Consider the following 15,595-nt stretch of genomic DNA (forward strand, 5'->3'; position numbering starts at 1 on the left):
ATTACCATAAATCTGAAAAATAAATCCTTGAGAATAGAATTATCTTTATAATACCAAACAACACAGTGGTAAAACAAAGGGAATTCTACTTATTTTTGACCTGGAAGAGAAAAGTATTTTTTCATGAAAATTTCATGAAATTGGGGAAGGAAAATATGGCCAGTCTCAGACTGTAAATTCACCAAAATAATAATGACAAAATATTATTTATATAAATTAAACCCACAAACTACATTCTAATATGTCTGAGACAGCTATTTAGAAAAGCTACAAAGGCATTAATTCTTAAGATTAACTGTTAATGAAAACTTTATTACAGTGTAAAGCTTCAAGATGAGTCCGACAAATAGGAAAGTATGCTTTACAATTCCAGTTAAAAGAATAGAAAAAAATAAGGAAAATATATGTAATTGTTAGCAGTCTGTTTCAATTTAATGGTAAAAAGAATTCCAAAAAAAGGGGGCAAAGCACAGTTTACCTCTAATGGAAAAATGAGACTGCTTCTACCTGGAGAATAAACAAACCTGAAAAACTACAAAATGATTTAAAATTTTAATAAAAATGTGGCAAAGTATACAATTAAAGGTAATGCATAAACACTGACAATTGGGACACATTATTAATTAATAACAAGAAAATGGGATATTTGGAAAACAGATCAAAAGTACTACTGATAAGACCACTCTGATGACTCACAAAGCTCTAAAACTTATCTTGTCTGTACCCTACAAAACAACTAACCTGATTGTCTCTCTTCTCAGCTAAGATATAAGCAATGTCAAGGAGCATTTTATTCCAAAGCCGATAATCATATCTGGCCATAACTGCCTTGTAACTGTCCATGCACATAGTCTTTGAAGCAGAGGATTAAATGTTCCTGCCCATTTTATCTAGTCCCCAAGACTTGTCCTGTAAAGTGAATAAAAATGATTATCTTTTAATCTACCCCTCATACACACATCATAAAAGAAAAAAAAGGGGAGGGGGCCAGAGATGAGGGCAAAGATGAAAAGAAAATAATCTCTGAAAAGACGGGTAATTATTATGCAGCCTGGAATTAAGTTCTCAGCAAGATCTCTGTGCTTTGTTGAAGGGTAGGTGACTGATGTCTCACTTTTTAAGAAACTGAGCTTTGGAAGGCATGATTATTAATGTACACAGAGAAATTACAGTAATATTGTGAAATAAATTTGAGAATAACTTCAAAAATAGGTTAGCTTTTTGAAAAATAAGTACAAACATAACACTGATCTCCATTCATTTGTCTTGATTTCTGATTTTGAAAAATAATTTAAAAATACAAATAGGCTAGATGATATAAAAAAAGCTTAGGAGAAAACCAAATGGCATTTATCAGGCAGTTTTAAAAGCTATCATGATCACACATAAATTGTGAGAAAAGACACTGAAAGGAGAAGGAAGCTATTCAACTCAAAAGAAATAGGAGGAAAGCCATAATTAAAATATGTTTAAGCATACATAAAATTAGTATGTATAAATTACCAAAGGGATAAATATAGGAAAAACAATAAAATAATAAAAGTCACTGAAAATGGGCCAATGGAAAGAAGAGCTGAAATGGGCCATCATAAAGTCAGTAAAATACAGTAATATTTCATTTATATGGCAATAAAGGACAAATGCAGATGAATTAAACTGCGTTTTTCAGGAAGTTGAAATGTTTTAAAAGCCAAAATATCCTGCATATTTCTAAAACATTCTGTTCCTTCTCCTGTGTTCTTAAGCAGAGAATGCGGCTTATATTTAATCTTTTATATAGAATGCACACGAGTTTTTGGATTAAAGAGAGGTGGCTTGCCCCTACAGAGAAGTCCCAGATTGCTCTCTAATCTTGACACATTTAAGCAAATGTTTTTGTCTTTTTGTTATAAATTGTCATTCCACAATTCTGTCAGAAGGACAGAATCAAACAATTGCCCTCCATTCATGTGTTGCTTCTCTTCCTCTCTAGGCATTGGGAAACTAGATAATAACTGTTTATGGCAATAATTGTGGCTATTCACAGGTAATTTCTATCTTATGTTTAAGTTTTGTTTATTTCAATCCCCTGCATTTACTATGTATCTGAAAACCAGCTAAATGGAAATTATTGTACACAGACAGAAGAACGTAAGATGAAAAGTGAATAGAAAATATAAAGAAAAGAAAAAAATTAAATATTAAGGGCAGAAGATACCAGAAGTCATGAAATTAGAAAGAAAAAATGTATAGCATCAGATAACTTTTAAGTCATAAACAGTATATTTACAGTACCTTTTCAAAAAGTTACAACTGGGTATAAGATTTCTTTTTCTTCTGAATAATGAGGAAGAGGATACTCTCAAAACACAGAATAAAATGTGTTTGATGTATGTTCTATACAGAAAACTTTTTTCAACAATTGTGTGATTTTACCTTTTTTAAAAAAGATAAAATTAAGTAAAAGATTTTCCTCTTTTCCTAATAATGAGGAAAAGCATACTCTCAAAAGAATAATTGTGTATCATGTTTTCCATATAGAACTGCAACGAAGGGAATAATGGACACTAATAATATGGATTAACCACACTGAGTAAGGAAGGGGAAAGTACTGGAAAAAAAAGAGTGGAAAAAATACGGATGACTCTATATAAAATTAGTACATTGGCATCAGCTAGAAACCTGTTAAATTCGAGAGCAAGGCCTCAGTATTTTTCAGTGAGGCCTGGAGGTGATTCTCATGCATGCTAAAGTTTAAGATAACACAGGGAGATCAACTCGATGATGGGTGATGACTCAGAGGGCTGGGACAGGGAGGGTGGGAGGGAGTCGCAGGAGGGAGGGGATATGGGGATATAGGTATAAATACAGCTGATTCACTTCTGTGTACCTTAAAAACTGGCACAGCAGTGTAAAGCAATTATATTCCAATAAAGAACTTAAAAAAAAAAGAATCAATGCATTTAATAAATCAGATAAATGAGAAATTTAAATTTAAATTCAAGATGAAATGCAATTAATTAAATCAAATCTCATTTTTTTGTCACGGCAATATGTAAGATAAATATAGCCAGTTACTGCTACTAAAAAAGGGTGTAATTTGGGAGTATTGAAATATATGTATATGTACACATACCATCTCTCTCTCTCTCTGTATTATAGGAGAAAAAGAATAGGCATTTAGTCATTCTTAGGTAAGCACAGTTAAAATTGTTGAGGAATTGAGAACAATGGCTAAATTAATAAATTACCTTGTTATGGAAAAAGAAAGGTAAAACAAATATACTTCACTAGGTAATTCTAAATAATTCTAAAATAAAAGCAAAGGTGAAAACTATAATCTGTCAGTTCTTCAGGACTTAGCCTATCTAATTGAATTGATTTTAGAGATATTACATTTAGGTTATTACAACACTAGAAATAGAAACAATGCCAGCTAGGTCACAATTACCTATTATAATTAGATGGAATTGTTTAAAAGTACATATATAAACAAATATTTACACATTTATATATAATAACAATGAACAATGAAGCAATGTAATTAAGTAGAAAAAATACTACGAGTTTGGAATTTCAATCACTATTTGCGTTTACCAAAGAATATGGCCTGGTGGACTCCTAAAATTTACTTGGTTATAAAATAAAAATGTAGGAAAATACACATTCAGAAAGAGATTTGATAACATTGGCCAGAAATTTTCTATTTTCATTCTCAAGACTCTCAAATGTCAGTTATCAAAACAGGCACACATTTTACTTAAACAGAGAATACAAACCATTCATGTGAATTCTGGAGAAAAACTGTATTTTTCAAGAGCAAAGTAATTAAATTAATATTTAATCCAAATAAAGCTTAACCAGAATAGAACATAGTCAACAAAACTAAATGAAAAGGAAATAAAATGTTGGTTACTTACCAGCAAGGGTACTTGTATGCCTAAAAGCTCTGACCTGGGAGTCTGACAAACCAGTCAAAAGGGAGATTACTGTGTCCATCATGTACTCATCATAAATTATGCTATACTGGCACTGTCGAATCAGGACTCCAATAAATTCACAAAAGTTTGAACGAAATTTTTTCCACTGAGGTCCAGGCATGGTAAGGGGGTAATCACCACTGTCCTGAAAGGGATAAAAAAAGAACATATTAAATATGACGTATGACATCAAGTTTGATCAGATTTTATTCCTCCTACTGGAAAAGGAACCTTTTTTCCAAAAGTAGATGTGGATAGAAATTAAGGGGTACATGATGGCTTTCTCTTTTTTGCTTGTTTTGATCTTCCAAAACTAAATAATTGTTAATGTGCTCAAAATCATTATTTACAACCAGTATTTAATTCATTGTTCTGAGCTATTCATTCAAAATAATAGTTCCCGTTTTGTTGTACTTGGGCCTTGAGAGAATTTAAAGAGGAAACAAAGAAAAAGGGACGTCCCTGGTGGCGCGTGGTTAAGAATCTGCCTGCTAATGCAGGGGACACAGGTTCAAGCCCTGGTCTGGGAAGATCCCACATGCCGTGGAGTAACTAAGGCCGCAAGCCACAACTACTGAAGCCCGCGCACCTAGAGCCTATACTCGGCAACGAGAAGCCGCCACAGTGAGAAGCCCCAGCACCTCAACAAAGAGCAGCCCCCACATGCCACAACTAGAGAAAGCCCACCCACAGCAGTGAAGACCCAACGCAGCCAAAAATAAATAAATAAATAAACAAATAAAATTTTTTTAAAAAGAAGAAAAAAAATTAAAGAAGTTAAGACTAGAAAGGATATTTGCTACTGAATTCCGATCAAACTCATCATGATACCTGTGACATAATAGCATCTTTTGATTATTTTAAATCGACACTAAAGAACTAAGAATTTCAAGCATATAAGCACTTCATTAAGAAGTCCAAAACCAACTTTTCACATCTGAAACTGCGACCCCATTTCTTCCAGTTTTACTATGAACTTTCAATTAACTCTATTTTATGGAGTATATTTATTAACTTTTCAAAGAAAAAAATCAGGCATGGACTCTTGGTATCACCAGATTGCGTTACCTTATTTAAAACACAAAACTAACCACTGAAACCAGCAGATGTTTTTCACTCTAGCCTAAAACATTTTGGTGGAGAATGGAAATTCACAAGGCAGAGAGTGAGAAATTCTATGAACATAGTTATCTGAATATTCTCAATTTGTGGCTGTTTATCTTTTATAGGCCAAATTACTGCTAGGAAAACTGGTTATAAATGAGGTCTTGAACTCTGCTGGTGTCCCAGGAAAGAGAACTAGTAGGATATTAAAAACAGCAAGCAATCCCAAGAGCAAGGAACAGAAAGCAGAGATAGGGAAGAGCTTGACACTCAGTCAAATACCCCCCAAAAAAGTTAATTCTGGTGCTACATGAGTATTATGTGGGTTACTAAGCTCTATAGGAGATCAAAAAGGAAATGAAGGGGCTGGCTGAATCTTTCTAGCTCTTTAGACTGGGGGTGTGGAGCACAGATTTGAGAGGGTCACAGGATGGAGAGGTGAGATGCTTCTCAAAGGTATCTCTGAAGGCTGCCTGATGCTTCTATGTCACAAAAGCCCACCAGGGTAGAGCCTTTTTTGCTTTGTACCAACTGTGACATTCAGCCATTTAATGTTCACAACCAGACCTGGGTCCCAGGAAACTACAAAGAAAATAATCTATCTAAACAGGCCCAACAGCAAGAGGAAAGGAAGCCAAAAAAATCAGCATTTAGGAAAACCTAAATAAAAGATAAGTGTACTTTGAAGATTCAAATGTAGCATAAAACAAAACAAAACTCTAGGGAACTGAAATATTATATATCTATATATTAAGACTTTTTTTGAGGTATAATTCACATATAACATTAATTCCAGGTATAAAATATAATGATCAATATTTATATATTACAAAATAATTACCACAATAAGTGTAGTTAACGTGTCATCAAAAGTCACAAAATTTTTTTCATATGATAAGAACTACTAAGATCTACTCTCTTAGCAACTTTTCAATATGCAATACAGTATTAATAACTATAGTCACCATGCTTTACATCCCCAGGACTTATTATTTTATAACTGGAAGTTTGTACCTTTTGACCCCCTTCACCCATTCTGCCCATGCCCCCAACCCTGGCAACCACTAATCTGCTCTGTGAGCTCAGTGTTCTTTTGCGCATACAAGTGAGATCATATGGTATTTGTCCTTCTCTGACTTATTTCAAGTGTAATGCCCTCAAGATCCATCCATGTTGTCACAAATGGCAAAATTTCCTTTTTTTAACAACTGAATATGATTCCTCCATGTGTGTGTGTGTGTGTGTACATACCACATTTTCTTTACCTGTTTATCCACTGACGGACACAGGTTGTTTCCATATTTGGCTATTGTAAACAATGCTTCAATTAACATGAGGTTGCATATATCTAAAATACTTTATTTCTTAAACAACTCAGTTGAGGGCTTCCTAGGTGGCGCAGTGGTTGAGAATCCGCCTGCCAATGCAGGGGACACAGGTTCGATCCCTGCTCCAGGAAGATCCCACATGCAGCAGAGCAACTAAGCCCGTGTGCCACAACTATTGAGCCTGAGCTTTAGAGCCCGTAAGCCACAACTATTGAGCCCATGTGCTGCAACTACTGAAGCCCACGCACCTAGAGCCCGTGCTCTGCTTTAAGAGAAGCCACGGCAATGAGGAGCCCGCGCACCACAATGAAGAGCAGCCCCCACTCACTGCAACTAAAAAAAGAAAGCCCGTGCACAGCAAAAAGACCCCACACAGCCAATAAAATAAATAAACTTATTAAAAAAAAAAACTCAGTTGATCAACTGAAGGAAAGGATGGTCACTGATAGGAGATACATTAGTAGCCTAGAAAATAATGTGCCAGACATATCTGAGAAAAAAACATGGAATAGGCTAGATGGGGCTTCTGGAAAAAACCCTTTAAAACAGACAAAGTAGGTTGGTATAACCTCTTCAATCTTTTGTCCTTTCCTTTTTTACTTATTTGGAACTCACGTGTGGTGCTGATGTTCAACATCCATTTTGCAACCTTGAGGGGATAGTATGAAGATAAACAACAGTCGAGAGAAAGATGGAAAAAGTATAGGTCTTTGCTCTGTTGAGGTGTAGTATCAATACCAACCATGTTCTGTCTACTCCCAGATTTATTTTGTATGAGACAAACTCCTTTGAATTCAAGCCACTGTTGGTCAGATTTCCCGTTATTCACAAACAAATTCACTCCTGTTATAGTAGAATTATGAGCAGTGAGGAAAGTTGAATTATTCAGTAAATGATCTGGGTACAATACAAATGGTTTTTCATTAGGAAAAAAATCAGATCTGTATTGTACCTTAAAGCAAAATAAATTCCTGATGAAATCAAAACACTTAAAAATACTCAACCAAAAAAGAAACAGCAGAAAAAATGGGAGAATATTCTCAGAGTGGGGAAGTCTTTTTTTCCAAATATAATAAAAACCTTCAGAAGTCATAAAGCACGAACAAATTCAATCAACATAAAAGTAATTTTCTGTATTAAAAAAGCACACCACCATTAAAAGCAAAAGCAAAACAGTAACAACAGGGTTTGGCTTCCACTTAGAATATAGAAGGCTACAAACAATGAAAATAAGATGAATCAACATAAAAAAAAGTCATAGCTTTTCTTAAGCCCCTCTTGAGCTGAAGTAATTTGAATTTCAAAGAATGATAAGCCTTCCAAGCAAATATGAGACATACAAACTCTATCATCTGTGGCAGAACTTAGGAAGAAAAGGTGCTACCATAAAAACAGGTAAGAAGATATCAGGCAAGATGTTAACAAACTGTCAAAGACCAAGTGTGGGCCAACTTGTCAGAGGTGGAACAACAAGGAATTTGCACTCACTCTAAAGCTCTTTTTGGAGTTAACCACAGGTTTCAATCAGGTTATTAAAGCCTGAGACAGCAGAAAAGACAGAACATCTCTTGATGCAGGCCTGCAGGGGATGATCCTCAATTACTGTTGGAAAGGTAAGAAGCTCAGCTCACTTCTCAAGACCTTTCTCTCCTAAAAGCCAGAAACCTTAGTCTGATGGGGGGTCGGGGAGGTGGGGGGTTGTGTGTTAGTAAAGTGAGTTACCACCATGGCACAGCAAAGATGTACCACAGCTAGGAGAAGAGTATTAAAAAAGTCCTCTAACTATGGAAGAGAGGGAGATAAAACACTGTCCTGGACCCTGAATCTTACACCAATACCAAACAGATGTCTGCTAGCATTGGCAAATGGACAGGAAATTCCCACCTAAGGCCAACCACAGACACAGGCAAAGTTTAACTGCCATAGCAAGGAGAGTCAGGAAAGCTGAGAAGGTCCATAAGTAGCCCCAGGCACATGAGACTTGCTTCAGATTTAGGCAAGACTAGGACAATAAAGAATCCTCATGCCCTCATCACAGCACCAGGCAACAAGCCACACCACTCAAGAGTGTAGAGCAGGAATGCTCTGTGGCACAGGAGTGCAGAGAGAGCTGAAAGCTGAGGGTGCAGCATAAACACTGAGAAAAAACTCTGGTATCCTAAGCACAAGGCAACAGCAGCCTACCACTAAGGAAGTCTGAAGCCTGTGGTATACTAAAGATAATGATAGCAATAACAGAACACAAACCTAGTTCCATGCCTAACTAGACTGTATACTGTTTTGTCCCTTTTAATTTTTATATCACGTGCAAATATTGTGATTAAAAGGAAAAACATTTTGGGGAAAGGAAAATTTCCCATATCTACTTCAAAACAGTCTCTTGCTTTACTCTAATACTAGTTATAGATTTCTTCCTGTTATACACACTTATATATGCCAAGTAAAAAGAACAGTCTAGTTAATGATGGGCAGCAGGGTACTGAAAACTAGCATGCTTCACAAAGCAGCAATTTCTTTTCTCAAGATAGCTAAAAAAATGAAGTAACAATAATAAAATGAAGACTATAATCAAGCAGCCTAAATGGCTTACCCACAACTAATATTTAGGTTCTTTGAAGGCAGTCTCATTACAATGCTTTGCACAAGAAATTTATTGACAAACTAATGAAAAGGTAGACCATATCAAATAAGCAACAGGTATAGAAATGCAGAAAGAAACTCTGGGTAGGAAGAATATCAGGCAGAAATATGCAAGAAGGATAACACAGAGCAAATCAAAAAGGTCTAGTAAGAAAGCAATTCCTTTAAGCATGTTCAGGTGAATAGAAGGGAAGAGATTTACAGTAAAATATAACATAATATAGCTAGTATTAATATGGTATGTGCTTTTCACATATATGATCTTGTATTATCCATACACTGTGGTGACTCTTAGTATGTATAAAGATGAGAAAAATAAGTTCTAAAGAACTTGTCCTAGATCATAGAGCTATAGGGTTCTGGTTCCAGGATTGTAAAATCCATGTATTCTCTACAATGGAGCTTCACCTGATTTACTCCAGTAACCTTGGAGGACAGAAAGGTTGTCTAGTGAATACTCATCGAAAAGAGGAACACTTAATTTCTGCTCCCAAACAGAGAGACAAGAAACTGATGAAAAAGTCTATTTTGGAAGTTTTAGGAACACTGATTGGGGCTGGGTGGGTAAAGGGTATCAAGCTTCAAAGACAAGAGTCAAAAAACAAACACAAAACAAAAACAAACCAACGAGAAGACTGAGAGCCTCTGACTGGGATTAGAATAATCTTATTTAAAAGGTCCACTACAAGGTAGAGCTTATGCAGCTAGCAGAGGTAGAAGGTTAACTGGCTAATCCCTAAGCATTTGATATTTGGAATCCAATGTGGCCACAAACTGCAGATAGCTAAAGAGATAAAACACTCTCTAGGAGTAAATCCAAGAGACCTTACTTTTAACCCAGATGATGGACAACGTCAAAAAAAAAACAAAAAAAAAACAAAAAATAAACGGTTACCTATTTTTGGTGAAACATGGCTTTTGGTTACCTAAACTCAAGACTTACCCAAAGATACATACCACTACTGCTTAAAACAGTGATTTTGCAAGCACTTCTTTGGAGAAACTATCCATCCACCCAACCATCTACCCACCCATTTATATATTCATACATTTATTAAGCAACAAATATGCTCTGGCACTATACCTGGTCCTTGGGTATACAAAGATGAGCAGAACAAGGATATTCTCCTAAGAGTTTCTACTTTATATTTTTTTCCAGCTTTATTGAGACATAATTGATATATGACATTGTGTAATTTTAATGTAAATAACATGTCAATTTAATGCACATATATTGTGAAATGATTACCACCACTGCATTAGCTGACACCTCCATCCCATCGCATTACTCTTCGTGTGTGTCTGTATGTGTGTGTAAACACTTAAGTCTACTCTCTTAGCAAGTCTCAAGTATGTAATACTTATTATTGCTGTACATTAGATTGCCAGAACTTATTCATCTTATAAGTAGAGATTTATACTCTTTGACCAATTTCTCCCCATTTTTCCCATCCCTTAAAGAAACTGTTTTAATTGAGAAAATGAACACATAAAAAAATGGTAAGTGAATTAAATACAACAATAGGAACTTGATAAAGGTATGCAGTACTTAGTAAAGAATGTCAATTCTCTGCAGAAGCAACTGGGCAGGGTAAACAGGGTCAACAGCATTCTAAGCTGTAACACTAGTGAAGGTCTATAAACAAAGGTACAACAATGAGGGCACAGAGCTGCTTTAAGTTTGGAATCTAAAACAGATTTTGTAACCAAGAAGAAACATGGGGCTGGATCAAAGAAGGCTAAGGAAGACAAACTTTATTCTGGGGACAATAGGTGGTCACTGAAGGATTTTCATCAACCAGCTATGAGCTTTTAAAAAAATATTTCTGGTTCCAATGTGGAAAATAGAGGAAAAGGTGAAGGATATGGAGCAAAGGTGACTTACCACTGCAATCAATCCAAAAACTAAAGTGAGAGGGCAGAGACAGTTTAAACTGACAATGATAGACAAAATGGGAGGGAGGTGATAAATATTCATATATTAAAGAAACAAAATCTACTGAAGAAAGTGAATGATGGACAAAAATGACATCAGTTTCTGGTGTGATCTTCCGGGTGGGTTTATTCACAAAAGGAAACAAACACTTCTTTCTCTCTGACTCCATAGGAGGCAAAACTCTTTTGTTTAAGAATGCCTAACTAGTATGTCCCATAAGAAGAGACTGACACCCTTTAATTAATAAATAACTGATATAGAATATCCTATTTCCAGACATCAAGCCACACTGGTATCTACATTGAAAACAAATACAAAATTTCAGGAACACATCGTCAATGGATACTAAAACCATTAAGCTGCAAGCTGACATAAGCAGAATGTTAATAAAGTGTCAAATTATTTGAGACTTGGAAAAAGATTCAATAGTTATCACCCTAAACAAATGATCAACCTTAGCATGACTAATAAGTGGACAACCTGACATTATGAGCTACCTACTGTGATGAAATATGAAGTACACAGCATCACCTAGGAAATTATCTTGCAAAAAAATGTAAATGTAATCTAATGAAGTCATTAGATCTTTCAGTTACAAAATACAGGAGATATAGGAATAAGTTAAATGACACCATGAGAGGAAAAAAATTAGATAAATAAAAATGTGAGGTATTTTTTAAGACAACTAGGTTGTCATCTAAAAGTTAATGTGATGCAAATAAACAACAAAAAAAGTGGGGAAACTTTCATATTTCAAAAAAGTCCTGAGAACACAACAATCAAATGCAATATATAAATCAGTATGCTTTGCATCTCTGTTGTCTAATATCCTAGGTATGCTTCTATCAAGGGGCCATTTGCCCTTGTTGTTTTCTCTTCCCCCAGATATATATACATAGATATATAAAGTCCTTAAAGTCTTCATTTAAGGTCACATTCTTACAGGGTTTTCCTGACCATCCTATTTAAAATAATCCTTCCCTTCCCAATTTCTTCATTTTTCTCTGCTTTATTATTCTGCATAGCATTTATTATCATTTGTCATACTATAATATTTTGCCTACATATGTTATTCATATTTTGCCTATACATGTTAGCTCAAACTAATCTTCCAATTTTGGCAAAACCTCAGATTTTTAAAGTGTCAGGAAATTCATTTGGCTCATAGAGACATATGTACACGAATTAAGAAACAATATGAAAATACCTTTGGAAAGAACAATTTTATAAGTCAACACAACAAAAATGCTATCATAATCTTATTCATCTCTGTATCTCTAGCATTTATCTAGTACACTGTCTCGTGTGCTTAGGAGAACAACGTTTTGGACATGGCTTATTTATTAGCGTTAAATCCAACCTCCTTAGTCTAGTCTACAAAGCTGTTATTCACTCTCTCCAGCTGTGTATCTCACTGTTTCCTCCTATACATCCCAAATTCCACCTGCTCCTTAAGCTCCTTCCTGGTTTTACTGGTGAACTTCTATTTATCTCTGAAAATCTAGTTTTTCAGCTAAATAATCTGTGAAGTTACGAAAACCTCAGATAACGAACTCATCCTTTGGGTTCTCACTGGATCTTACATTTCTTAACTACTGAACCTGTCTAGGTATTACTGCTATTAGTTTACAAAGTTCTTCCCTCACTTAGAATATGAACTCACTGTCTAGAGCTATAACCTTGTTGATATCTAAAATATAGTTCCTAATTAAAAGTTGGACATACATTAAGTGTTCAATAAATGCATACTGAACAAATATGAAAATAATCCCATATAAATAAAATTGAAAGATGAAACAGTTCCTTTAACACTTGTTAAAATAAAAATTTATACCTACAATAAGTGTGTATCATTTATGTCACAGTAAAATCATGTTTTTATAGGTATGTTTTAATACTGAAGGATACAATGCTTGAAATTACCATGAGGTAATTATAACCTCTATATACAGCTGATCGTGACTAATCCAGATGGGGAGTCAACCTACTGCCCCCGATACAAGTGTTATTGTTATGTCATACTTTGATTTATGACTATCTCATTTAAGCATTTCTCATAATAACAGCAATGTCTCAGAAAACCCAATCTAAAAAGATTTAATATTAATCAACAGAATATAACTGGTCCTTTAAGAAATACTAGTTTAATTTCATTACTCATTCAGTCAGTCCTAAAGACACTGGTTAAAAAAACCACCAAAAATTTATTACATGACTTAGGTGTAAGTAGAAAGAGCACAACTGTTACTTGAGTACCCTTCCCCAAATACTTCAGATTATACACTTAGAGTTATATACTAGGCAGAATACAGTAGTGGCTATTAGTATGAACTTAGGAGCCAGATGATCTAGATTCAATTCCTGGCTTTGCCACTTACTAGTTATGTGACCTCGGGCAAGTTTCTTAACCTTTTTTGCCTCAATTTTCTCATCTGTGAAAAGGAGATAACAAGAATCTAGAGGACCTATCTCATAAAAATGTAGAGAATTACGTATACGTAAACTTCTCACAACGGTGTGTGGCACGTAGTAAGTGTGACATCTGTATTTGCTACTAATATTATTTGATACGTTTCACCCTGTCTCCAATATATTACACTGCAAGGTTCACAGCTGTAATATCATGTCTTGTCTTACACCTTTTCACATTACAAATTGGTTACAATTTCTTGAGTCTTCATTAGTTTCCTACATGATTATTCCTTTGTCTTGGCGTTTTGATATCCAACTTCGCTTCCTTTCTTTAATATTCTGTTCATCTTCCTCAATTTAAAGTAGTCTCCAAAGTGATACAGACAACACAAACTGAGAGGTGCACTGCAAGAAAATATTAGAACTTCTCTTTATTTTTATTTAAAAATAAGAAATAAATTATTATAAATATTTAATATAAAGATAAGATTGGTGTGCCCTCAGTAGGTCCATATTTAAGATTGTTCTGTGTCACAGATGGTATTTAAGGTATCCCAGGAGAATAAGAACAGTTCGGTGCTCTAAAGGACTGACATCAGAAATGGAACTCTCCATTGGTTTGTTTATATTGTAAGTTACTTATGACCACAGCAATGGATTTATGATTTATACTATTTATTTTTAACTCTTCACAAAATGGAAATGCACAGATTTCTAGAGAAAACAGACACAAAAACAAAAATCTGAACGTAATCACGAGTGAATAACATGAAATGTGGAGGCACCGGCACTTCTTGCACAAGCTCTTATTAGACCACTATAAAAGTTAAAGCCATGATGATGAGCTAATGGCATCAGTCATTAGAAATGGACCTAGCAGTACGTGCATTTAATTCTAGAAATAAATATATATGTGCTTTGACAAACACTAAATATAATAAACAAGGACTACACACTAAGTCTACTGATACAAGGATGAAATGAAAAAAACTCTCTGGTTTTTTTATTTATTGGGTATTTAGGAAATAAAGTTAGTTCACTACTAAGAAAGTCTGCAACAATCACAAGGCAGCGACTTATTAAGCACTTTTCTTTCAATATAAGAGCTCTACCTTTTTGAGAAAAAGTGTGGGGAAGAGGGAGACATGGACAGAATAATTTCATATATAAAATTAGCCTTTTCATAAGATTTAACTATAAGGAATTTAGGCTAAAAAATGTTTTACCAATGGAATATATAATCAAAAAAATTTAGAGACTTTACTTTGGGACTGGAAATAAATTCAGCTTTCCTCTACCACATTTTGGCATATCTTCACATTTTCTCAGCTTGTACTATTTAACCACTTTTACATTTCCTAATATTTTAAATCTTTGATTTATAACTACTCAAATGGATAAGTAACTGAAAAGTTCTCTAAGTAAGTTTAAATAAAATTCACAGAAGCACATATGATTAGAAGTGGAAAGAGAAAAAAGCTATAAGTCATAAAAGACCACAATAAGAAAAATCTCTATTTATAATTTTGAGTAGAGCAATACAAAATAACAGACAAGAATGAAAGGCACTAAGTGAATACAGCTGACCTGTGAACAACATGGGCTTGAACTGAACAATTCCACACAAATTTTTTCAATAAACATATTGGGAAATTTTTTGTAGATCTGCGAAAATTTGAAAAAAGTCACAAACCACACAACCTACATATCAAAAAAAAAAAATCGATAAAAATAGGAATGTCATGAATGCATAAAATAATGTGAATACCATTTATTTTATCATTACTATAAAATGTACATAAATCTATCATAAAAAGTTAAAATGTACCAAAACTTACCCATACAAACCACTTAAAGACTATCACATGGCACCATTTGCAGTTGGGAGAAATGTAAACAAACATAAAGATGCAATATTAAAACATAACTGCATAAAATTAACTATAGTACATACTATATTACTGTTATAATTTTGTAGCCACTTCCTGTTTCTATTTTAGTATGGGCTTAAAATGCTGTGTGACACTAATCACCTCCATGTGAGCAGTTTGTTTCTTCAGTAAATTGCATAAATGCAGTAAAAAGTGATCTCCTGGGGTTCTTGTATACTTAACATCATGTTCAGCGCAATACCGTAAACCTTAAATAATACCACGGGACCCACATGAAGTGCTACTAGTGATGCTGGAAGTGCTCCCCAAAAGCAGAGAAAAGTC

The 15,595-nt window shown here is 34.5% G+C and overlaps 1 protein-coding gene across 4 annotated transcripts in view; it reads right to left on the reverse strand.

The window, feature by feature from the left end:
- The window catches only part of STAG1 (STAG1 cohesin complex component), a 401,388-nt gene that overhangs the window by 174,896 nt on the left and 210,897 nt on the right, over positions 1–15,595 (reverse strand). For 3 of the 4 annotated variants that reach the window (XM_057738186.1, XM_057738184.1, XM_057738185.1), the window contains one exon: positions 3,900–4,104. In XM_057738186.1, coding sequence (XP_057594169.1) covers positions 3,900–4,104 — 205 coding nt within the window. Of the gene's footprint in view, positions 1–741; positions 864–3,899; positions 4,105–15,595 lie in introns of those variants that run through there. The other variant, XM_057738188.1, reaches the window with a different exon arrangement.

Source organism: Hippopotamus amphibius, chromosome 6 (assembly GCF_030028045.1).
Source record: "Hippopotamus amphibius kiboko isolate mHipAmp2 chromosome 6, mHipAmp2.hap2, whole genome shotgun sequence".
Taxonomy (NCBI): Eukaryota; Metazoa; Chordata; class Mammalia; order Artiodactyla; family Hippopotamidae; genus Hippopotamus; species Hippopotamus amphibius.